The sequence below is a fragment of the Anolis carolinensis genome, chromosome 1 (assembly GCF_035594765.1).
Source record: "Anolis carolinensis isolate JA03-04 chromosome 1, rAnoCar3.1.pri, whole genome shotgun sequence".
Taxonomy (NCBI): Eukaryota; Metazoa; Chordata; class Lepidosauria; order Squamata; family Dactyloidae; genus Anolis; species Anolis carolinensis.
Window position 1 is genome coordinate 48149217 of NC_085841.1, and position 26020 is coordinate 48175236.

Here is a 26020-nt window from a genome sequence, read left to right on the forward strand (position 1 = left end):
ATCCTACATGGCTTGCATTTCAATGCTAAAGAAAGAGTACCCTAGAGAAAAAGTTGTGAGAATAGGTGCCAGTAGCAATGAATTATACTGCTATCTCCCTCATTCATGAGGGAGAAGGAACGTCTGGCTCTACCACTGGGAAATACTTAACTTGGCAGTCTTCATCACAAGAACTAGTGCCAAATAACAAGCTACTTCCAAACTCATTGATGTAACCATTCTCCAAAAATATATGAAAATAGCAGCAAAACCAAGAAACTGCAAGCACTTGCGTTGGCACACCTAACAGCATGTCTTGGGAGCTGTAGAATTACAAATGACTCCCTCACTAAAAAAATACACTGACAATGTGCCAATGTATGCTCAGATTTTGTTGTACAGTCAAGCGTTTGTCAAACCCTGATAAAACTTGTGCTATACATTAAAAATAAGTGGAAAATGAACAGAAATCTCTTCAAGAATTAGGTAGACAACCATCCCTCATTACTGACAAATACCCCCTTTTTCCCATAAGCCCGCAAATCAGTTCCTTTGCTTTTTCTTCTTCCAACGATGGTATGTTTCCAATTGCAACATATCATAGAGCTTGTTACCAAAGCTCCAGCGATTTCAAACCTTCTAACGTAACTGCAATGTTCAGAGAAACAGTTGCTTCTGAAATACTCCAGTTGTCACACTTCTCAGTCTCACCTCTCAGAATTGGCAGGACGACTTGTCACAGGTTTGAAGATTGACACACGCTCAAAGCAGCAATACAGCAAGTATACCAGGCCAACGCTGAATGGTGTGAACAAATCAAAGGTTTTACAGATGAAATGCCCTCCTAAAGCCAAAAAAACCCAACAACTGAAGTTAGTTTTTTAGAAAGAGAGAGGAAAAATGCACACAACTTTTCCACTAGTCACATTGTATTCCATTTTCTATCAAAATATATCTAAGAGGTAGCTATGGCTGGCCCAGAGTGCCTTGGCAATAAACCTGTGGCTAAGCAGTAATCTGAACACATGATTTATACCAAATGGTTGATCAAAAGCAGCCCCTTTTGTCTAAGGGACTTGGGAGGACCAAGCTAAGATCTCACAGAGCATTATCTTGGGTATTTCAAATTACATTTTCAGAAATAATTCATTCATTTAGGCAGACAAACTGTGTCCAATTTACCACTTCTCTTTGATTTCCTAAAAACAGAAGAGGTAGGTGGGAAAAATTACAATTAAGGTGAATAGTTATTTGTATGCAGCCTTTATAAACATTCCCAAGGGAAAGCTGGGAATTCCAGGACTTAACATCTCACTGCATTGCTGCAAGATTTTCAGAATTACCTGAATTGAAAAAATATAATGAGGGAGAAAATGAAGTCTACAAATCCAAATTTAATTTTAAGAACTGTGTTGCCTACTTATAAGAGGAACAGAAAATTCAAACTTGAGAGCCTTCAAGACATATGCTTCAAAGAAACAAGAATATAGGAAAGTACAGAACACCTGAACTACATGGGATAGAAAAGGAAAAATAGAGATAAACAAAACAGAGTAAGAGACTACCTGTTCGTATAACAGAGAGTCCAGTGAGGAACTGGCAAAGTGTCAGTTGTTTGCTTAGAATCTCTTGGATATTTTCTTGCCCCTCCACAGAGAAACCCTGAAACAAATAAATGTGGTGCAAAGCTGTCCATAACGGAGATCTGCATCTCACTTTACAAGCTTTTGGCCTACACGCCAACCAATTATACTTCACAGAGATCTTCCCCTCTTCAAAATGAACATTGCTACCTCTTCAGTACCAAATATTTCATCAAAGCCTTTTGGAGTCTAAAGATTTTGCTCATATCAGTACATGTTTTAACTGTTTTAACTGTTACATTTCATGTTTTGACTGTTAAATGATTTAATATGCTTTAGATCAGGCATGGGCAAACTTCTCACTTGGGGGCCTCATGGCTGGCCAAAGTGGGGTGGGCGGGCCGGGAGGGCGGGGGTTCTCCCCAAATCCCCTCACTGCCAGGAGGACTGGATGCTCAGAGAGGAAGAGAATATTTCCTTCCTGTCACGTCCACCTTTCACTTTCACTCTTTCTTTATCTCCGCAACACACCAATACGCACACGTCCCTCCCCTTGAAGGCTCAACCTTTACACAAATGAGGGGTGCATGGGAAGGGGAAAAGGTGCATTTGAGATGGGGGCAGGGGAGAAAGCTGAGAGGCAGCTGAAGAGAGGAGATCCCTCCTTCCTCTTCTCTTTTAGAGGCAGAAAGTGAAGGAAAGACAGGAAACATTTGGATCCCAAAAGGGTTGGCCTTGGCCAGGATGAAATGGTGGATGGGAGAGAAAAAGTGTATCAATTAGACCTCACATTGCCTGCTCCTGATATACAATCCTAGGGTTGGAAGAGACCCCCAAGGACCATCCAGTCTAACCCCTGCCATGAAAGGAAGGCACAATCAAAGCATTCCTGAGAGACAGCCTCTGCAAAAAAAAAAAAGCCTCCAAAGAGACTCCACCACACTGTGAGGCAGCCTAGGCCACTCTCCAGGAAGTTCTTCCTAATCTTTTCAGCCAAATCTCTTTCCCTGCCATTTGAATGCATTGCTCCTTTGTGCCCTGGTCTCTAGAGCAGCAGGAAGTCAGTTTTCCCCCTCCTCCTCAATCCTGAAATATGTTTCTCATATTCCCTTTCAACCTTCTCTTCTCCCAGCTAAACATCCCCAGGAGGAAAGGGAGGAAGAGAAGGTGGAAGGGAATGGAGGGCGGAAGGGAGGAAAGAGAGAAGGAAGGAAAGACAAAAGGGAAGGATGAAAGGGTGGAAGGGAAGGACGGAGAGAGGGAGAAAGAGGGAGATAAGCGAGGGAAGGAAGGAGAGAGGGAGAAAGAGGGAGGTAAGCGAGGGAAGGAAAGAAGGAAGGAAGAAGGAAAGAGAGAAGGAAGGAAGAATAGGATGGTGAGAGAGGAAAGCCTAATAAAAGAGCCCCCGACCCTGGGTTTGCCCATACCTGCTTTAGATTCTTCAAATTATTTACTTTGTTTTACATTTAAACTGTTCTAATCTCTTTTCCCATTTATTTTATTTGCATGCTACTCTTACATCCTGTGATAATGGATGAGACATACATATTTTTAAAATAGACACATAGAGAATCAAATGCTGAACACACAATATTCCTCTCTCTTTCCATAAGCTGATCAACTTGGTTAAAGTGGCAGCCATTTAGATGGATGAATAGGAAAAAGAGGCAGAGAAAGAAAACACTCCAGAAGCAGTATCTGAAAAGTTATAGGTCTTATAAAAAATATGTTCTTCTCTTATCTAACTTCTCTGTAATACATACAAACTAGGAGCATGCAAGGAACCACTGCCAATGTATGCTTCATATGTTCTCTCTCAAACAGCTGTTCTTATTAGTAACCCTCTTCCCAATAAGATCTGCATATTACTATATTTCAAATAGGTCGCATTATATCATAATGCACAAAGACTATGTTTCTGACCAGTATCTCAGGGAGCGAACAGAAAAGAGAACTTACACCATCAGCCATTAGGAAATGTACTCCCTTCTGATCTGTGTTATCCAGCACAAATTTCTGGAAGGCGGTGATATTCTCGGGACGGGTAATATCTCCATCACCCTCAATCCCTCCTTCACCTATGGAAAAAGGAATTTAATCCTGGTCATAACATGCTACTATAATGACTTAGCACAGAATCATTTCTAAAATTTCCCACCAAAACAAATCTTGATACAATCTTGGCCTGCCTACCATAGTATGGCTCAAAGAGTTCACTGGGGGCAGCATAAAAATCCTCCAGTTTGAAGTCATTTGGTCCTTTTAATGTCATCCCAAAACCTTTTGCATGCCATTTCTTCCTCCAAAGAACATACTCTGAGAAACCACCAGGGCCAGCACACACATCAGCAAAGTACAGCAGCTCTGCATCACGATCTTTTACCAGTGGTTTCTGCAAAAGAGAAATGATAGCATTCAAACATCGCAACAGTTTCAACCCAGCTAAACAAGGCAAATGCTAAAGTTCTGGGACAGTTTACATGTCACTAATTATTTTAATAAAATGCTTCAGGAATCCCCTCACTTCCCCTTTTCAGTAAAGGTACCTAAGTTGCAAAGATACGGGGGGAAAGCCTCACCCCATGAGAATCCTTTGGGTTTGTAAACATGGAATCGAAGACATAGTCTAGGTTTGCCATCTTCATTGCAGCTCTGGAAATGTAAATTGAACACTTGTTACGAGACTGCCCTTTTACTGGCCTCAGGGCTGCAAATTGGAGATCTTCCACTGACCTGTTTAGGAAGAAGACCCCACGGATCATTTCGTACGGGTTGGCTCTTGTACGGGAACGGCGCATTTCCTCCCCATCAAGCTCATCAAAGACACTCTGTCAAAAGGAGAAATAAGACACATCTAACAAGAAGGGGGCTAGAGAAACAGGATATTGTTCATGCACCTGTATCATAAGCAATACCAAATTGTAGAAGTCTGAATTTGGGGGGGGGGGGGGGGGATAGTGAGAGATAAAACCATTTTGTAAATAGCATAGTGTTAGTGTTGGTGGAAATTCTTTTTCTCATGCTACAACTCTTTCTAGAGTACCACAATAGATGTAGATGAATCTGGAAAAAACAAATTACTCTCTTTGATAGCAGACAATCATCCAGAAACCCAAGCTTTACCTCAGCAGGATCTAAACTAGTTGTCTGGGAATTAAATACTTGTCTGGAAATTATCCCATCATTTCACACCAATGACACCCATGTCTTTGGTACCTTCCCGTAAATATCTTAAAGCAGCCTGATTCTGAGATTCCATATCCATCACTTTCTTTCTTTCAGTGAAATGAGTTTCTAACAAGCAAAATGTACCTTGCACTGGAGCAGATTATGTAAAAGTTCTTCTCCACAGAATTCAGTTTCATCTTCAATCACCAGCTTCTTCTAGAAAATAAAATATTGGAAAGGGTGGTGAATTAATCACCCACCCTTCATCTATTGAGTGCAACAGCAACATCAAAAATGTGAACAAAATACATATTTTGCAGGGCTAACCTTTACACAAAAATACTTTCCGAAGGCATTGAGCTCTCTTAAATTCATTGGCTAGAATGCTCTATGGAAGGTATGGATGTCTAGCCTAAAGTACACAATCCCTATGTAGCCCGTAGTTTAAAACTATGTAGAGACCATAGTTTTATGGTCTCTACATAGAGAGACCATAAAACTATTCCTGATTTCTCGGCAGCAGCTGTTGCTATTGACTAAGGTCTATTCCTCTGTCAACTAGGAGAAAGCTAACTGATATTCCTACAAGCTTATGTAAGCAATCTCCCGCACAGGGGAATTGCAACAGGGCCCTTGATAATTTCTATTGCACTGGAGAATAATCATGGGAAGATATGGAAATAGCAGAGCCACTTCCCAAGCAACAGAGGAACTGCTATCGGTCAGTGACTGTTTCCTATTAAGTGGGACCTGGCAGGGCTGAGGTATGATTCACTGTGCAGCGTCATAAATATGGTGCTTATGCATAAATAAATCCAATACAGCAAGGCTGTCAAACTCATTTTACTCATTTTTACTGCCTTACAGTTGCCGTAAAAGAACTGTTGAATCCATGGACAAAAAAATCTGTGGATACAGAAAGCCAATTTCAATTTTTTTCTTACATAGTGGTTGGTGTTCTTTAGTTTTTACCTAATTTGAGTCCCCAGATGTTATTGAATGACAACTCCTATTACTTTTGATCCGCCATGTGAAGTATGTATGGAGAGCATATACCTATCTTAACTCCTGCTTTTAACCAATGAATAACTACAAGATCCACAAAACATATGCGGAGGCAGATAAAATGGGAAAGCCAGCTTTAGATGAACACCCTAGAAACTGCTGACATACATTTGCCTGATATCACTAGGAAAAATTGCAAGTATATGAAGAAAGGAAGAGAAGCTCCTTGATGTTGTTTACACTTGGAGCTATGCTGCTGCTTTTCAAAGTATGTAAATGTTGAGGAGCAATATTGCTAGACTGCTGAGTTCAATACTAAATGAAAGTATCCCTGCAGAAAATGTGGCTTCCTGCTTTTGTGTTTGAACAGCTTGTGAAGTTACTAAAGCTTTCACAAATGCAGTAATTACATGGATTAATCTTATCTCTACAGCAAGTTGACACAGAAGAACAGGGGCAGCTGCCCCAGTACACCTAAGTGTATTAATTCACCCATTTTGCTGGGAGTTATGGATTCAGGGTGAAAAGATAGAGCCCAAAAATACAACACATCTGCCAGGGATTCGCTGAAGAAAGGTTTTAATGACTACAGAAGAATAAAGAGTTGTTCTGATAACTGATGATAGTACTGTATTGGTTTAAGACTAGTGGTTCCCAACCTGTGAGTCCCAAGATGTTTTGGCCTTCAATGCCCAGAAAGCCTAACAGCTGGTAAACTGGCTGGAACCCACAGGTTGAGAACCACTGGTTTAGACAGTTTCAGTTGCTATGTTCTGACCCCTGTGGGTGTTTACTTGGTGAACCAGAAGGTAGAATACTTTCTTAGTTTAACCAACCTCACAGGCTGTTGTGAAAACAAAATGGAAGTAGAACCATGTAAACCTCCCTGAGCTGCTTGGAATATAGACAAGATAAATATGTTACAAATGCAAACTAAGTAAGAATCCATTTCATTATGAACTCATTTCATTTCATGGTGCTCCACATACTAAAGTGCAAAGTTTGAAGCTCATCAGTAATTCTAAACAATTTTTTAAAAATATGTAGCTACTTTTATTCACTGTAACAGTTTGTTTAGATATGCTTCCATAATTTGTAGGTAAAGTTAAAAGTAAAGGTTTTCCCCTGACATTAAATCTAGTTGTGTCTGACTGGGAGTTAGTGCTCATCTCCATTTCTAAGTCAAAGAGCTGGTGTTGTCCGTAGACACCTCCAAAGTCATGTGGCCGGCATGACTGCATGCAACGCCGTTACCTTCCCACCAGAGCTGTACCTATCCATCTACTCACATTTACATGTTTTCGAACTGCTAGGTTGGCAGAAATCCCCATTCCCCGGATTTGAACCACCAACCTTTCAGTCAGCAAGTTCAGCAGCCCAGCGGTTTAACCCGCTGTCCATAATTTTTAATTGCATCTAATCAAGTGTACTCAATAACACAACCTATTTTGTAGTTACACATGTAGAAAGTTATCTCCCTATCTTTTTGGTCTCTCCAATAGTACTTGTGGAGTTAACTAAACATTTGGAATTCTTAATTTATTCATTGCTTAATTTCTCTCTCTTGTTATGCAACAATAATACCTTCCCTATCGTCATCCAGTCCTTCATTTCCTCTGCATCTGGAATTTCAGTGGTACATTCTGGGAACCAATCCACTTGCTCATAAGCAGTAGCCTGCAAACAAGAAAAAGAGGGAATCAGAAGAGGACCATGCATTATAGCAACAACAAATCTTTCACTGCTTGAATACCGACTTCAAATCCAAGTTCAACATAGTTTATATGCTGAGTGCAAATAATGAACTGACTAATGAACTGGAATGAATTCAGACAAAGATTCTAAGAATCTTGGTTATTTCTTAACACCACATACAAAGAGGAAAATGTTTTGCCATGGCCACAATCTCTTATTCTCAAATAAAAAGCTGTAGAATGCAAAAAGTTGATATGGGAGCTAAATATAACCTCAGCCCTGGCCAAAGTTTTCTGGCAGAAATTAGTCAGATTTACATGAGTTGTGAATAACAAATCCTATTTATTAAATTATACAGCACTCTAGATAGGACAAATACTACATTTAACTTTTGTTTGTTAGGTTGCAAATCCCCAGAGTTATTTTGTCATCGACATCAGCCAAGAATGCAGTACAAAAGGGAAATGCATCAGACGTTTCCATCATACAAGAAAACCTGATACTATGGATAATTAGGACATATGAGAAAGAACTTATGTAGGAACTACAACCATGAATAAAAGACATAATACAAACCTCCGGCTCATCCTGCCAGTTGACGTTCACCTCTCCATCAAATCCTTTCAGAGTGAGTCCCAACCCTCGCCTTCCTTTCTGTTGGGAGGCCTCAACAATTTCCTGCCTTCCCTGGCCATATTTTCCAAGTCCTTCACCTTCCCGAAAACCCATTTTTGCCTGTGGAAAACACAAGAAAGGTTATCTGATAACCTTTGCAAGCAGGTAAGTATCAGTATTTAAGTCAACAAAATAAATTAAGGCACACTGGGTGGTTGTGATTTAAAATGTGATGCATGTAATCATTTTATCACTTTTGGAAGTCATTCAACATGAGTAGAAAAATAAAACTAACGCAAAAGCATAAATCATTTAAAATTACATCTTCAAACAATAGCTGTGCAACAAACTGTATTATATGGCAATGTAGATGGTGCCTAAGAAGGCCAAAATATTACTACTTGCAAAAAAGCACTAAATTAGTCTGTTTTTATTTCCCTAAAAATTAACATTTACATTTCAACATCCTATGAAAGAAATACAAGGTTTTATTAACAGGCAAGTCTCTGTGAACATAGTTCCCCAAAGACAGAACATTTCTGAGCTAAATAAAAGATACAATCTATTTGCTAAGCTTTCACTCCATTGAATTTGTTATATGTCTTTTCTTATTTCTTCTTTAAAAATTAATTATGAAAATATTTAGCATGAATACATTTTTGCTTTGTTCTCATGAAGGTACACTAATGTAAAGAAAAAGGGAGGAGGAGAATAAATATTTTTAAAAACAGAGACACCATCCATTCTCATTACATTTTTTGTGATGCTGAAATTCAATATTTGCATATCACTGTATTCAGGCTTGAAACACTTCATATGCTTCTACCTACTATGCAACTGTCAATGCATCTCAGGAAAAAAAGATGTCAAGACATAAGGCTTCAATTATCTCTGTGTTACAATTAATCTATCATTCTTTCTATGAGCATCACTATATCTATTCCCTCCCTACTGCACCATGTTCAATTTTTCACATCTGCCCAGAGGAAGATCTGGGTACTCACAAGTTACCTTTCTGACAGAACAAAGACTATGTAACACTTCAATGAAATCTTCTGTGCTTGCCTCAGATAAAATATTCTGTATTTCAAAAGGGTCTCTGAAAATTCTCTTGCCTTCCTCTTCCCCCCCCCCCCCCTCTGATGTTAAAACACACTGTGCCAGATGCAACAGGACTCCACTGGCCCCAAACAATACACTGCACTTATAGAAAAATCTGTATCATAGATTTATTGAATTCAGAAACCACTTGAAATCTTGACAGCCCACAGGACATAAGAATAAGGTGTTTGGAGTGAACATGAGTGTAAACAGTAGAAAGAGCTTGGACATATTTTAAGAATAGTGGAGCCTGCACTGCTTACAAGAAAATATTATAATGATCAATTAGATGTCTGTGATGTACATCTGTCTGACCCTAAATTACTCTGTAATACCAATATTAAAACTCAGAAAGAGCTTTTACACTTTCTAAAATAATGGATTTATTATACTTGTTAAATTTATTTAATTTTCATATCTGCTCACTATGGTGTAGTGGTCTGAGCATTAAATTATGAGTCTGAAGACCACCGTTTGAATCCTCACCAAGCCATGGAAACCCACTGGGTGTCCTTGGGCAAGGCACGCTTTCTCTGAACTCAGAGAAAGGTAAAAGCAAAGTCTTTCTGAACAAAGCTTGCTGAGAAAACCCTGTGATAAGGTCACTATAGGTCAGAAATGACTTGAAGGCATACAAGAACCTGTCCCTACATGTTTTGTGCCCAAATGTGCAGAAGGATAAAAGGAAAAAAATATGGCAGAGTAGAAGTATACACTGTGAATACTTTCCATCTGAACCTTTCCATAATAGGCTTCACTTTTTGTTTCTAAACCACCTTCTGAGATGTTGCTGTTTTTGAAAACACTTCTTTCATATTTGCCAAAGTTAGAAACAGACTCCTAAAATGAAAGCTATAACTAAACAATTGGAGTTGCAAATTCGGAACTTCCAAGACTGAAAGATTGCTTCAGATATATCTTGGTATGAAAAGGGAAGCTTTTCCAAACATACAGCATAGACAAATACACATATTTTACAATTTGGTTTAAAGGAGCATGTTCTAGTCACAGCTTTGACCTACCATGAGTTTCTGAGACACACTGTTATACATGGAGTAGCGGGAGGATGTTCCTTCCACAAGAGATTCAGCATTGAATGTACTGCTGAAAGAGCCAAAGGCAGGTCGCCTCTCATTGTTCTCACCATCAGACTCACTGCTGCTTGTGGAGGACTCTGAAAAACAAGTAGCAAGAACACTCACCATCACCATCTCAATATTTTGTTATTCACAAATATTTTGTTATTCACAGTCTAGGAACACAGCCTTAGACTAAGACACACCAAACAAAACTATCTACCACTGTACTCATAGCCCACAGATGAGGAACCTTTGGCTTACCAGATATTTTGTTACAGTTAAAGTGCACAACATTAACTTTAATTCTTCTAGAAAGTAACTTTCAAATAAAAAACAACTTTTATTTGGCTTTATTAACAAGCTGGAAGTTATATGCACAATTCAGATTTGCTTCACATTTTTTCAGTACTAAGTAGCCATTAGTTGTTGTATTAAATAAGAGACATCTAATTCTTCAGGAAAATTGCTTTTATAGTCCATCCTTGTGAAGGAAACACATTTTTACAAAATTTTGTGCTCCTGCATTTCTAGGGAGAAATCCATAGCTTTAATCCAACTAAAAGAAAAAAGGTTAACCACCAACCCACTGCTGAGCCAATAAACATTTGCACTGCTTTATTCTGCACCAACTGAAGTTTCTGAATAGTCTTGAAAAGCAGCCTTAGGTAGAGCAACCCAGCATAGAAGTAATCAAAGTATGACTTCATGAGGCAAAAATCTACCTTCTCTAGTTAAGGCTCCAAACTGTGAATCAGTCAAAGCTGGACAAAAGCACTTTTGGCTACTGATAACACTTGCACCTTCATGGAAAGTGCCAATTGTAGACATATTCCCAAGCTACCCTTCTGCCACCTTCAGACATTAGTTGCCATAGTGCAGCTCTCCTAGTGCTGTAGGAGTCCAGGATTCTTGACTACTGGTGCGACTTACAATACAATATCTGGATGACTGTGCTTTGTGTATCCTGCTTTAGGGGGAGTCAAACCACATCCAGGACCAGTTTTACATTAGTTATCAAAATAAAATAAAATATTGACTCACATTCCTGTGTTATATATTGCTTGCCTTAATTATATTTTATTTATTAAATTGATACCCTGCCTTTTGTTACAAATGCTAATAAAGGCAGCCAATAATAAAGTTAAAACAAAAACAGGGAATACAGTTACACTGATTAAACACATCAATTAAACAGTGGCACCCAATATTCAAAACCCTTTCATCCACAAGACAGCTGCAAAAGCCTATTCAGATAGAAACATCTTTGCTGCTGATGGAAAGTCTGATGGGAGCAATCACTTTCCTGCACATCTGATGGTAATGGAATCAGGTTGTAAATCCAAAAACCAGTCAATACATAGACTGCAATCTTTCAAACTTCATCTCAAGTTGTATAGGGCATTAAAGCTCTTAACCAAACTTTGAATTGTGTGTCAAAAAAACAGGCAGCAAATGAACGAGATTCATGCAGACAGCTCTCATCAAGAGTCCAGCTGTAGCATGATGGACAAGCAGAAGTTTCAAGACACTTTTCCAAGGGCAGCCCCATATACAGCACATTACAGTAGTTCAAATGTGACACAACTAAAGCATTTATTACTACAACCAGGTCTGACATATCCAGGAAGGACAACAGTTGGGGCACCAGCTAGAACTGTGCAAATGAACTCTTGGCCACTATCTAAACCTGTGCAACAAGATTCAGGAATATATGCCAATCTGAAGTCAGGAATATGCGAACCAGAGTCATCAAATGTAGCATCATCACAACAAACACATATTGAATCCCTATTTTATAATTAGGCATACTCCTCACTTATCTGGATTAAGTAGACAACGAGGGTCATACCTGATTAAACATTTATTATCCATAACAACGAGGGCGAGCAATAAAGATCACAAAGCTAACAAATATTTACTACTGAACCTAGAAACATAATGGTTTATCGTTAATGGCCTTCTTTCCACAAATGCAGATCTACATCATACTCTCAATGGAAACCATACCCAGGCTAGATCACTTATAGATTGCATCCAAACCTAACTTAATAGCCAGAGCAGGTCCAAGGTAATTTTCAAGTATAGGCAAACAGAAATTTTAGCGCCCCCTCTCCCAAAACCAATAACTGAAAAATAAAAGCGTTGGATAAGGGATAATAAGGAGGGATTAAGGAAAAGCCTAAATAAAGAAAAACACTCAGGTGAAATCCAGACAGGAAGCAATCAGGGACAGCTAACACCTCCCCCAAAAAAAAAGATTCTCCCAGGCAAGAGGAAGCCAGGCCTTGAAGCCACAGCGCCATTAAATGCTAATCAACAGACAAGAGCTCTTTCTCCCACCCTGGACATTATTCCACAGACAAATAAACCCCACTTGCCTTGCTTCCAACAGACGACAGCGGGCTCCAGAAGGCCCAGCGTAAGGCCCGCCTGGCTCACCGAAAGGGCCGACGCAGGCTCCGGAGTGCCCAACGCGGGCTCCAGAAGGCCCACCCAGCCCACTGAAAAGGCTGGTGCAGGCTCCAGAAAGCCCAGCGCAGGCTCCGCAGAAAAGCGGGGTTTCTCTGCTTTGCGGAGTGGGGATCGCCTCTCTTCTGGCCAGGAAGGCGATCTCCACTCTGCAAAGCAGAAAGCCGTGTTTCTTTGCTTGGGGAAGTGGGGATCGGCTCCCTTCTGGCCAGAAGGGAGCCAATCTCCAGTTCCCCAAGCAGAAAGCCGCCTTTCTTTTGCTTGGGGAAGTGGAGATCAGCTTCCTTTTGGCCAGAAGGGAGCCGATCTCCACTTCGCCAAGCAGAAAAGCCGTGTTTCTTAGCTTGGAGAAGTGGGGATTGGCTCCTTCTGGCCAGAAGGGAGGCGATCCCCACCTCGCCAAGCAGAGGCTTCTCTGCTTTGCAGAGTGGGGATCACCTCCCTTCTGGCCAGGAAGGCGATCTCCACTCTGCAAAGGAGAAAAGCAGTGTGGAGATTGCTTTTTGGGCTGCCGCCGCCACAGCACCCCCGGGAACAATGTGCTACAGGTGATCGCCTAATTGGCCTTGCGGATGAACCACTTCTGTTAATAGTTCACGGAGAGCTACAAGTCTAAATTGTGAACTTGCCTCTCTTTCTTTAGGATAAAACAGCAGTGAATATTGAATACAAGGAAGCTACAAATAAAACTTCTTGAATTACCTTGAGCTGCATGATTTGCAAGCTGAGATTCATCATCAGATGTAGAACTGAGGGTCAGGCCCAACTCTTCAATCCTCTTCTTCTGTCTTTTCTGTGGACTAATATATTCAGGTTCTGATCTTCGCTTCATTTTTGCTGTAAGAAAGAAACCAAATAGAAAACACATTTCCAAAGAAGCCCTCCATTAGGGGTGTGGAATATCAGGTGTTTGGCTCTTTTGCAGACACTGTTCATCACACATATTTTAAAAAATGAGTTTACTCTATAACTGCATGACTAGAATCATAGAATCATAAAATAGTAGAGTTGGAAGAGACTTCATGGGCCATCTAGTCCAACCCCCCGCTAAGAAGCAGGAAATCGCATTCAAAGCACCCCCGACAGATGGCCATCCAGCCTCTGCTTAAAAGCTTCCAAAGAAGGAGCCTCCACCACAGTCTGGGGGAGAGAGTTCCACTGCCGAACAGCCCTCACAGTGAGGAAGTTCTTCCTGATGTTCAGGTGGAATCTCCTTTCCTGTAGGTTTTCTCAACAAGGGCACCCCAAAACCATAGAGTTCTGTGACAGGTTGCTAAGGGTTCCAGAAGAGATCACCACCACCACTACAACAATAGCAAAACCATTTTCTCAGGGATTCCCTGAGATCTGAAAATTATTTCAAGAGTTCCTTCAAGGTAAACATGTGAAAAAGACTATTTGTCTGAAACAAAGCCAGAAAAATAAACGTTTCCTTCCCATGGTTCATTTTATTTAAAAAAGAAAGAGAATAATGACCAGAACAGTACCTTCCTCCATCAGATGGCTTCAATATAGCATGCCTCTACTATACAACAGTAATCATATATTGAAAGATCACCCATTTACTTACTGGAGCTCATTTCTAACATCCACTAGCAAGAAAAAAAAAACAGCAATTCTTCCTCTTACCAAGAAATAAGTTTCACTACATTCAGTGTAGTTTACAGTCAAATACCTGCCACACAATTGCAATGCAAGCCTGCAAACCTAAATATACTTTATAACGGACAAGTCCTGCTACTATAGTAAAACGTACTGTTGATTAAACATACATGAAACCATTCTGTGTGTTTTGCTGAATTCAGCAGAGTAATTTTTGACTAAATATGGATTGAATTATGCTGTTTAACGTCACCGAACATTGAAAACAAAAGAGGCCCTAAATATATAACCAGTATACCATCTATTTTGTGCTTTGAAATCTATGTAATGAACCAGTTTAAATAAGGAAGTCAAAGAACTCACAGATGTGAAATTGTATCATGTAGTTCTTAACATATGTTAATAACAGTCGCTAATTAAGCTTTCAAAACAATTTTTACATGAGAGGGGCAGCTGGATAACTGTATTATCAAGAAAAAGCTGTATAATCTGTTCCTAAATTTTGCATATCTCAAACTTACTAAAACCAGGAAAAGAAAATACCTTCTATACTACACTAATCTCATTGGGAAAATAAAAGCAAATGCTTTTGTTTTCACAAAGCATAAAACCTAACTAAGGAAAGTGAACGCAAACTAAGAATAGGGGCATTATGAAGATTTTCTTGGTTCAAAACCCTAGGTATCAGAAATAATTGCAGCCAATTTTTAAAGGATACGAATAGTTCTTCAGCCTTCAGGTGTATGTTTCATAATACAATTCCATACATGAACTTAGATTCCATCCCAATTTTGCTAAGGGTAAGTGAATTTATAACTCCACTTTGGATTAATGTAACTAATAATCTCTGATCTTTATCACTTTTGAAATTTAAAATGTTTCAATGTAAGACAGTGACATTTGGATACAGTTTCAAACTTTATTCTGAAGAGCTATGCTGTCCACAATATCAGAATTCACTTCCTCCAAGACAGTGAAGAAAAAGTATTAGGGATGTTTTCTACTCAATTCTACACTACTAATTGGTCTTTACAAAACCTATGTCTGAAAAATGAAGACACCAAAGCATTCAAAACAAGGGGAAAAAAAAGAATTCAACTCAAGTAGCAGTCTGGAGAGCAGAGCTTTCCACACTTTTCATGTTGGTGACACACATTTTAGACATGCATTATTTTGTGACACAGAAATTCAGTTTTAATACCAAACCACTCCCTTATAAAGAGGAGTTATGGACCCAAACAGAAACTGTAATAATGAAATGTATGGGGGCACAACATATCTCATGAAAACCTTTCATTCATAGTTTTTAAAAGATATGACAAATCATTATTTCACATGAGTTGCTGAACCTGCTGACCGAAAGGTCAGCAGTTCAAATCCGGGGAGCGGGGTGAGCTACTGCTGTTAGCCCCAGCTTCTGTCAACCTAGCAGTTCGAAAACATGCAAATGTGAGTAGATCAATAGGTGTTGCTCCAGCGGCCACATGACCTTGGAGGTGTCTACGGACAATGCCAGCTCTTCGGCTTAGAAATGGAGATAAGCACCAACCCCCAGTTGGACACGACTAGGCTGACTGCCTCATCACACTAGAGCATAAATCCACTTTAAATCTGGTATCTGCCTCCTGCAGAATTCTGGGGTTTGTAGTTTGGTGAGGCCCAGGACCTGTCTGGCTGAGCTGTTTAAAGCCCCCTCCCCTAAAGTGGATTTTAAGCGGATCCAAGTCTAGTGTGATGAGGTCCTCTATGTCAGGGGAAAACCTTTATCTTTACCTACAGTTTGGAAAGCTCTGATCTAGAGGATTTTAATTCAGACACCTTGCTAAATGTAGATTCACTTTTTATCAAAGACTAGAAAGAGAAATAAACAATCTTCCAAATAATCAGATTCTGAAGAAGGCAGAGTAAGGCAGGTGGAAAAAAGGCACATCTTAGGATGCATCTACACCAGGCACCGGCAAACTTTGGCCCTCCAGGTGTTTTGGACTTCAACTCTCACAATTCCTAATGGCTACCGGCCGTTAGGAATTGTGAGAGTTGGAAGTCCAAAACACCTGGAGGCCCAAAGTTTGCCTGTGCCTGATCTACACTGTAGAATGAATGCAGTTTGACATCACTTGGACTGCTTTGGCTCTCTGCTATGAGATTCTGGGATTTGCAGTTTAGTGAAGCACCGGCACTCTTTGGCAGAGAAGGCGGAAGACCTTGTGAAACTACAACTCCTATGACCCCACAGCATTGAGCCATAAAATGGTATCAAACTGCATTTATTCCAGAGTGGAGGATGCACCCTTAGGCACTTAGTTGGAGTTAAGGAGGCTCACCAAAGAAACAAGATCCCACTTCGTTCTACAGAATGTATTTCCAGGGGTGTGTGTCTAGGAGTCCAGCCTTTGAGGCCTGAGGCAGAGAAGAGAAGGAGGCGAGGAGGCAGGCATCCTCCCCCGGCTGCGAGGAAGGAAAAGGGCCTGGGAGAAGCCGAAGAATGGGGAGGGGGCCTTAAAGGAAGCGCAGGCCGGGCCTTGGTGAGGCAGCGGGGAAGGAAGGAGACGGGCCCACCAGCCCTCCCGAGGGGACCCTGCCCGCTGCACTCACGGGGGGAAGCAGCCCGCCAGCCAGCCAGCCAGGGCCTAGACCGAGGAGGAGGAGGAGGAAGAGGGGAAAGCAGGGCTTGGAGGAACAGAAACAAGGCCCAACCTCCCCAACTCCTCTCCGCCACACTGGAGTTTCGATTCTCCACAGCTCAAGTCCGGGGCGGGGGCTCTTTTCCCGCGAGGCGCCCACCAATGACGTCAACAGCCCTGTGGAAGCGGTAGCCACTAATATAGAGCGGCGCCACCACACGCCCCAGCGCCATCTAAAGGCGGGAGGTAGGCGTTGCAGATAAAGCACTAGCTAATGCCCGGGTTGTTTGTTTTTGGATGTTAGGTAATAGCAATTTGGTCATATCATATGTTACGCTATTTCTTAGAAAAAAAACTCTGTCTTTACTGTTGTTTTTATAAATGCTCCCATTAGAAAATGCATAAGGATGTGCGTGAACTACAATTCCCAAAAATCTTGGGTTAGCCCTCCCCAAAAAAAACCCAGTACAGTAGAGTCTCACTTATCCAACGTTCTGGATTATCCAACGCATTTTTGTAGTCAATGTTTTCAATATATCGTGATATTTTGGTGCTAAATACAGTAATTACTACATAGCATTACTGCATATTGAACTACTTTTTCTGCCAAATTTGTTGTCTAACATGATGTTTTGGTCCTTCATTTGTAAAATCATAACCTAATTTGATGTTTAATAGGCTTTTCCTTAATGCCTCCTCATTATCCAACATATTCGCTTATCCAACATTCTGCCAGGCCGTTTATGTTGGATAAGTGAGACTACTGTATTCCCAGTTGGCCATATTGGGTCTGTGTGCCAAATTTGGTCCAGATACGTCATTGCTGAGTTCTGTGTTCTCTGGATAAGGGTGAACTACAACTCCCAGATTCCCAGGGCAATCACCCCGAAACCGTCCCAGTATTCACAGTGAGCCATGTTGGGTCTGTGTGCCAAATTTGGTCTAGATACATCATGTTCTGGGTTCAGTGTTCTCTGGATAAGGGTGAACTACAACTCCCAGATTCCCAGGGCAATCACCCCGAAACCGTGCCAGTATTCACAGTTAGCCATGTTGGGTCTGTGTGCCAAATTTGGTCCAGATCCATCACTTGCTGGGTTCAGAGTTCTCTGGATAAGGCTGAACTACAATTCCCAGATTCCCAGGGCAATCACCCCAAAACTGTGTCAGCATTCACAGTTATGATTAAGATCCTGTACGTATTTAGTGTAATGTAAAAATGCAACAGCACTGTTATGTTGGCTCTTACTACTGGAACAGATGTCAGGTCTTTGATTTCATGTATTATACAACACATGATTGACCTTCCATCTCCCAGTCAAAAGTGAGAGAGGTGTATGAGAACAAATGGCTTACACAGCAGATGAGAAAGTCTAAATGTTTACATAAAATGTTTTAATTATCATAGTGCTAACACTGGAATCCGGCGCAAGTTTTAAAGCATATTGTATGAAAGGCAGTAGACAATACCTTAAATAACAAAAGTTAAAAAGTAAAGGCACAGGGCAACTGAAGTTGCAGGGAGAAACATCTCACATACTTGAAAAAAGGGTACAACACCTCGTAAGTTCACCTGGAAAATGCACTATGGAATCAATTATTACTAAGGGAAAGTCCTGCGAAAGTGTCCTTGACTGCTTAAATGCAAACTGGGAGGACCTAAAGAAAGACCTCTGGCAGTCTTAGTAGCAAAGCAAGCTTGTGTGGACAAGTCCTTGAAGCAGCCTGGGTTCAAACTACTGGGAACCCCCACTTACCTGATGGATTAGAGACCTGAGAGTTGTCAGAACATGAAGCTTGCAAATGCAAGGCTGAATACTTGGTAGCCTTAGGAACAAATAAAAGAGTGCATGACAAATTGGGCAAGAGATCTAGGAGGAACTATATTATTAGAGGAATGGGAACTTTTATGGGGGGAAAAATTAAATTATACATATGCCTATGAATTGAAAGAAAATTGGTGGAAAATGTTCTATAGGTGGCACCTGACCCCAAAAAGGATATCAAAATTTACCAAAGGCAAGAAGATTAAATGCTGGAAATGTGGAAGAGGTGAAGGATCATATTTACACATGTGGTGGTCTTGTGAGAAGGTAAAACCGTACTGGAGGGAAATTCACGACAAATGTCAAAAAATTTTAAAGATAAAAATACAGCTACTCCCAGAATTCTTTCTATTGGGCATGACGAATAACCAATGGGGAAAGAATGAAGACAAAATCTTTACACACTTAACAACAGCTGCCAGATTAGTTATTGCATGATTATGGAAACAAATTAATACCCAAAGTGGAAGAATGGATAAAAAGAATATGAGATATAATGAATATGGACTACCTAACGTTCCTGCTATCAACAACACAAAATAAGCCAAAAAAAAGGATAGATTAGACACCGGTAAAGGACTGGATGAAGAAAGAAAAAGTTAGAATATTGTTATAAAGCCCTTAACACGAAAGAGAAGTGTCAACTGTTGACACAAAAAAAATGAATGATACCAACAACATAAATAATACAAATAGTTACGACAACTTTATAGAGAAGAATGGAAGTCAAGAATCGACAAGGACCCTGACCCCCCCTACCCTTATTACCCCTTTCCCCCTCACTTTCTACCACCCCCCTCCCTACCCCCCATCCTTTCTTCCCCCCCCCCCCATCCTTTCCTAACCCACTAAAGTGGATTTTATTGTTATTTTCAAAATTTAATAAAAATTAAATAAAAAAAATACTTAGTAGCCTTGAATAGACAGATAGGAAAAAACCGCATAAAGCATAACGTACCGCGTAAAGCATGCTCAGAAAGAGTACAAGAAACCGAACAAATTAATGTAGAGCAGCTTCCCCATTTTGCATCATGTTTTTGTCCCATGCATGTTCTCGCTGAACATGCCAATTCCCGAAGATGGCAAAATTTGGAGTTCCACAGTGGCTTAAACTTAGGTTTCTGACACAATAACCCATGTGCCAGCAGGGCTGCTGATCAATATGTCGGCGGTTCAAATCCGGGGAGAGTGGGTGAGCTCCTTCTGCCAGCTCAAGCTCCCCATGCAGGGACATGAGAGAAGCCTCCCACAAGGATGGTAAAACATCAAAACATCCAGGCATCCCCTGGGCAACATCCTTGCAGATCACCTATTCTTTGCAGTTTCTCAAATTGCTCCTAATACCAAAAAAACAAAAAAAAAACAAAACCCAAAACCGTTATTGAATGCTTTGATACTATTTTAAGTTTCTCCAAGATAGATCACTCAAGGGAACTGGTGGATGTAAGTTTGATGAGTTAGGAGAGTGTTTCTTCCCATTAAACATATGTGTTCTTCTCTCATATTTATTTATTTACTTACTGTATTTATATCCCACCCTTCTCACCCCAAAGGAGGTCTCAGAGTGGCCTTAAAAAACTCATCTCTTAAAAATTGCACAGGGCTAGACCAACTGAGAGGGGGAATGGTGGAAAAGACACAGGAGGTAGCTCAAGTGATTCCCAAACTCTGATCCTCAAAATGTTTTGGAATTTATCTCACAGAATCTCTGACCATTGGCCACTGAGGCTTCTGTGAGTTGAAGTCCAAAACACCTAAAGGAAGCACTGTGATAGCTTAGAGACAACTCTTTACAATCTTAAGGGAGACTCAATAGTGGCAGGCCTTAGAATGCTCAGTATGCTCAAACTACAAACCTGTGCTATAGAAATAGAGACTTCTATTTGGATATGTCCCAACTCACTTTTGGCTGTGTCTTTGGTTAGGTCTTCCACTCCAGGGAAATCCACTAATGGGAAATCCACTAATGCATGCCCTCCACAACCATAATAATGATATAATAATAATTTTATTTTTATACCATGCCACCATCTCCCCGAAGGGACTCGAGGCGGCTTACACGGGGCCAAGTCCAAGCATAACAGACATAATAAAACACATTAAGTAAAACAAGTCAATAAAACATCTTAGTAACAAATCAATAAAACATGGATTGGATAAAAACATGAAAAACACATAAAAATAACTAGGCCATAAACTGCATATATGAAGAATGAGGACAAGAAAGGCACCCGAGAATGTTAAATAGGTAAGGGACAAAAATGGGATAAGCATGGAAACTATTCCGACTGAAGTAATAGAATAAAGTGCAACAGATATATACCAACAAAGACAAGCCTTATAAGGCGAAAGTTATTCATCAAAGGCTTGTCAGAATAGCCACGTTTTTGAGGTTTTCTTAAAGATTAAAAGGGTGGGGGCTTGCCTAATCTCTCTAGGGAGTGAGTTCCAGAGCCGGGGGGCCACCACGGAGAGGGCCCTCTCCCTCGTCCCCACCAACCACACTTGTGAAGGTGGTGGGAGCGAGAGGAGGGCTTCCCCCGACGAAGAGACCACGCAGGTTCATAAGGGGGGATGCGGTCACGAAGGTAGGTGGGTCCCAAACCGTTTAGGGCTTTGTAAGTAATAACCTGCACCTTGAATTGGGCTCGGAAGATAAACGGCAGCCAACGGAGCTCTTTAAACAGGAGGGTAGACCGCGCCCTGTAATTCGCTCGTTAATAATCTGGCTGCCAAGCGCTGGACCAGTTGTAATTTCTGGAGTTTTGGAGTTGGGTGCCATCTCTACGCAGATGACACCCAACTCTACTACTCTTCCACCTAAATCCAAGGAAGCCCCTCAGATACTGGACCAGTGTCTGGCTGCTGTATTGGCCTGGATGAGGGCGAACAAGCTGAGGCTTAATTCTGACAAGACAGAGGTCCTCCTGGTCAGTCGTCCGTCTGACCGGACAAAGGGTGGCAACCTGTGCTTGGTGGGGTCGAACTCCCCCTGAAGGCGCAGGTCCGCAGCTTGGGGGTCCTCCTGGACTCGGGGCTGACGCTTGATACTCAGGTGTCGGCGGCGGCTGGGAGGGCCTTTGCACAACTAAGACTCGTTGCACAACTAAGACCCACGTAGAGTGCGCTGCAATAGTCCAATCTGGAGGTAACCAAGGCATGGACCACCATGGCCAGATCCGATTTCACGAGGTATGGCCGCAGCTGGCGCACGAGACATGTCCAGCCCCTTTCACCCTTTTTAGTGCCGCAAAGTCTTTTTTTTTTCTTTCAAAAAAGAGGGTGATCTACTCTGGTTGCTTTCTAATCTGAAGAAAGGTCTCTACAGACCATAGTTGGGAGAAGGGGAGGAGGATCAAATACTCCAAAAACGTTGGTAACTGTTGTTTATTTTGTGTAAGAAAAAAGTCATGTCCCCCCAAAATTGTAGGGAAGTGGCAGCACAGAAGTCCCACAGCGCACACTTTGCCCACATCCACTCTAATATATGTACTCTCTCCATTCATCTCTTCTACAGACAAAAAGTTTTATGTTTGAATAGTTAATACAAAACAAATGCTTGTGCTACAGGCAGCAAACACAGACACAGGTAGCACAGACTTCCATACTTTTTCTCATTATTTTAAAAAACTGTTGCAATAGAAAATAGTTTAAGGACAGGTCACATTATGACCACCGCATAGGCCAATCCATAAGGAATTTTAAGAGGACAAGCAAATAGTTCACCAACAAATCATTAAAGGGTTTGCATGTTGGTAGTTGGCAGGTAGTGGGCTGTGGCGCAGGCTGATAAAGCAGTCAGCTGCAACAGATCACTCTGACCGGGAGGTCATGAGTTCGAGGCCGGCTCGGAGCTGCGTTTGTCTCTGTCTTTGTTCTATGTTGAGGCATTGAATGTTTGCCTTGTATGTGTGATGTGATCCGCCCTGAGTCCCCTTCGGGGTGAGAAGGGCGGAATATAAATACTGTAAATAAATAAATAAATAAATAGTTGGCCATTCTTTGGTTCAAAGAGGCTGCTTCACTACCATTTATAGGACAGAAAATCAAAATGTGCAAAATGCACACAGAGGGAACAGAACATTCCAGTTGTTGTGTAACAGTAAGTATGTGGCTCTTCTATGCTGAAGTTATATCACAGTGTACGGAACAGTGAGAAAGCAAAACAAAATACAGACTCTTATGGCTGTGAAATGGTTGCAATGAAGTACTATGTCTAAACAAATTCAACAAGAAAAGTATTACATTCCAGAAGTTCTTGTTCTAGATACGGTAAATCTCAAGCCAGTGCCCATGGACAGCACTGGGTAAGTGCAATGGCAGTTTAAGAAGTCCGCATTTGTAAGCAGGTGTTTTGGTAAGAAAACACTTGCCACTATTTCAGACTTAAAAATTACTATGTCAGATAAAGCTTAATAAAGAGCACTATGCTACAATTCAATTAAGCACTGAAGATATTATGTGCCCTAACACTTGATTTATATGTACTATAGTATCAATAGATTCTGGATGGGGTGTTTAACAAAGTATATTTCTGACAATGCTAACTGACAATAAAATACACAGTAATTAAAGTTTGAAATTAACCACTAGCATTAAAACAAAAACAAAAACAAAAAACCTCTGGCAGTTAGATCCGACAGTCTGTATAGATGGGAATCATTACATTTTTCTTCCTTAAAAACAAGGGAAATTAACGGCAGCTTATGAAATGCAATAGCATACACATAAAAGGTTTTTCTCCCCTTTATTTAACTTGTATTTTTTAAATAAGTAAAAACATCAGTGACTGCTTGAACTCACACCAAGCCCGAAACAGAGTCAACTACTTTGAAACTAAAGCTCCTGAAATGGAACCTGGTTTGCTGGAAATTTAGGACACACAAAATTATGTTAACACTGATACTTGTATTGTTGCCACCTTCTATTTGTTCACAGTGGAAATTTATTTCATCCTGCACCTTCAGATACTCCTTTCTTCAATCAGCATTTTGTTTTCCTGTAGGCAAAGGCCACTCTTGTTACATCCATTCAAAAATCACATATCGTTTTGACTACATTTGTTCTCTTTTGGCAATAAGACTTCAAAGAAATTGATTAAGATGCTGTTCTGAGAAATCAGGTGCAGAACTCATTGGCTCATAGGATAGGCAAATTCAACCTTGAAAATTGTCTCAAAAAATGGTAACTGCAGAACAGTTCAGTTCTAGATTCAACATCCTCAGTGTGACATGTATAAACAGTTCACTGTCACCAAAATAAGCATGTGTCAATCAAGATGTATTTAAATAGTTGTTTTACTGACAAGCTTGCAATACCCAAATTAACACAAAAACAAACGTTTTGTCACCATCGCTCTAGTGTGAAAAGTGGATTTGAGTCCTTACAACTTTCAGACATATCTGCTGGAAATGAAATCATATATCCATTTAAGAAAAGAATGGTGGCTGATCCTTTCTCCCAGGAAGCACTTGAGTCAATTCTACACAGCTACAAAGGAACAACACAGACTCTTCAGAGGATGTGATGGTTATCAAAGTCCCCGTCATAGTCATCACTTTCAAAGCTGCTCAATGACATGATAGACTGCATTGATATAATGCTACTGGTTTCACTGTCTAATGTTGAGGTAATGCTACTGCTTTCGCTGTCTGAAGAAGAGGTAAGAGAACTGTTCTCACTCTCAGATGCTGGGTTTTGTGGAACAGGTTGCTTCTCTGAAATTAAAACAAACACAAATAGAATGATCTTTTGAAAAAGTATTTGCATTATTTTGCCCAATTCCACACACAAAGGCATGCTACCACACTAAGCAGTTATAATTTTATAACAATAAGCAGTTATCGTCCTCTAAAAATCCAGTGCCAAAAGAACTGCCAATGCACGACTTATTATTATTATTATTATTATTATTATTATTATTATTATTATTATTATTATCTCTCCCCAAAAGAGACTCGAAAGCAGCTTACAGTCAAACTGATACAATAACAATTTTCAACCTGAAAAACATACAAACATCAAACGAAAATTAAATATTCACTGTATTAAAAATAAACAATTAAGATGTTCAATTTATGTTCTACAGACAGATTGCTGTATGTATTTCAGCAGAGGATTTCACTTTGGTTCTCCAAAACCAAGATCCAATACTCAGTCTAAACAATCGACAAAGTACAGCTTAATTATTGAAATTTGTTTTTATATTTAATGTGTTGTCGAAGGCTTTCATGGCCGGGATCACAGGGTTGTTGTATGTCTTTCGGGCTGTGTGGCCATGTTCCAGAAGCATTCTCTCCTGACGTTTCGCCCACATCTATGGCAGGCATCCTCAGAGGTTGTGAGGTATGGAGAAAACTAAGCAAAGAGGTTAATATATATCTGTGGAAAGTCTAGGGTGAGAGAGGTCAGTGTGAATGTGTAGTTAATCACTTAAATTAGCATTGAAAAGCTTATCTGCTGTCTTCTTCCTGCCTCTGGGGCATCCTTTGTTTAGAGTCGTTAACTGCCCTTGGTTGATTCATGTCTGGAAACCCTCTGTTTTCAGAGTATTGCTTTTTATTTACTGTTCTGATTTTTGAGTTTTGTAATACTGGTAGCCAGATTTTGTTCATTTTCATGGTTTCTTCCTTTCTGTTGAAGTTGTCCACATGCTTGTGGATTTCAATGGCTTCTCTGTGTAGTCTGACATGATAGTTGTTAGAATGGTCCAGCATTTTTGTGTTCTCAAATAGTATTCTGTGTCCAGGCTGGTTCATCAAATGCTCTGCTATGGCTGATTTCTCTGGTTGAATTAGTCTGCAGTGCCTTTCATGTTCTTTGACTCTTGTTTGGGCGCTGCGTTTGGTTGTCCCTATGTAGACTTGTCCACAGCTGCATGGTATCCGGTAGACTCCTGCAGAAGAGAGAGGATCCCTCTTGTCCTTCGCTGACCGTAGCATTTGTTGGATTTTCTTCGTGGGTTTGTAGATAGTTTGTAGGTTGTGCCTCTTCATCAGCTTCCCTATGCGGTCAGTAGTTCCCTTGATGTATGGTAAGTACACCTTTCCTCTGGGTGGATCTTTGTCTTGACTCTCATGGCTTGTTCTTGGCCTTGCAGCTCTTCTGATGTCTGTGGTGGAGTATCCATTGGCCTGTAGAGCCCAGTTTAGGTGGTTGAGTTCACCTTGGAGGAGGTGAGGTTCGCAGATTCTTTGTGCAGGAGTCTACCGGATACCATGCAGCTGTGGACAAGTCTACATAGGGACAACCAAACGCAGCGCCCAAACAAGAGT

General features: G+C 40.7%; 2 protein-coding genes across 6 annotated transcripts in view; both read right to left on the reverse strand.

Moving 5' to 3' along the window:
• Positions 1–17110, reverse strand: part of cmtr1 (cap methyltransferase 1) — a 38634-nt gene extending 21524 nt beyond the window's left edge. Inside the window, exons 1-12 of one of the 3 annotated variants that reach the window (XM_003215915.4) lie at positions 16994–17110; positions 13397–13531; positions 10169–10320; positions 8007–8165; positions 7320–7412; positions 4875–4946; positions 4296–4390; positions 4142–4214; positions 3756–3954; positions 3522–3640; positions 1545–1641; positions 691–823 (exon numbers count right to left, since the gene is read on the reverse strand). In XM_003215915.4, coding sequence (XP_003215963.2) covers positions 691–823; positions 1545–1641; positions 3522–3640; positions 3756–3954; positions 4142–4214; positions 4296–4390; positions 4875–4946; positions 7320–7412; positions 8007–8165; positions 10169–10320; positions 13397–13526 — 1322 coding nt within the window. In that variant the 5' untranslated portion in view covers positions 13527–13531; positions 16994–17110. Of the gene's footprint in view, positions 1–690; positions 824–1544; positions 1642–3521; positions 3641–3755; positions 3955–4141; positions 4215–4295; positions 4391–4874; positions 4947–7319; positions 7413–8006; positions 8166–10168; positions 10321–13396; positions 13532–16620 lie in introns of all 3 variants that reach the window. The other 2 variants (XM_062973709.1, XM_008125135.3) reach the window with 2 other exon arrangements.
• Positions 17111–23476: 6366 nt separating this feature from the next.
• Positions 23477–26020, reverse strand: part of rnf8 (ring finger protein 8) — a 30408-nt gene continuing 27864 nt past the window's right edge. For all 3 annotated transcript variants that reach the window (XM_008125127.3, XM_016990605.2, XM_008125120.3), the window contains one exon: positions 23477–24463. In XM_008125127.3, the coding sequence (XP_008123334.1) occupies positions 24430–24463 (34 nt within the window). In that variant the 3' untranslated portion in view covers positions 23477–24429. The remainder of the gene's footprint in view (positions 24464–26020) is intronic.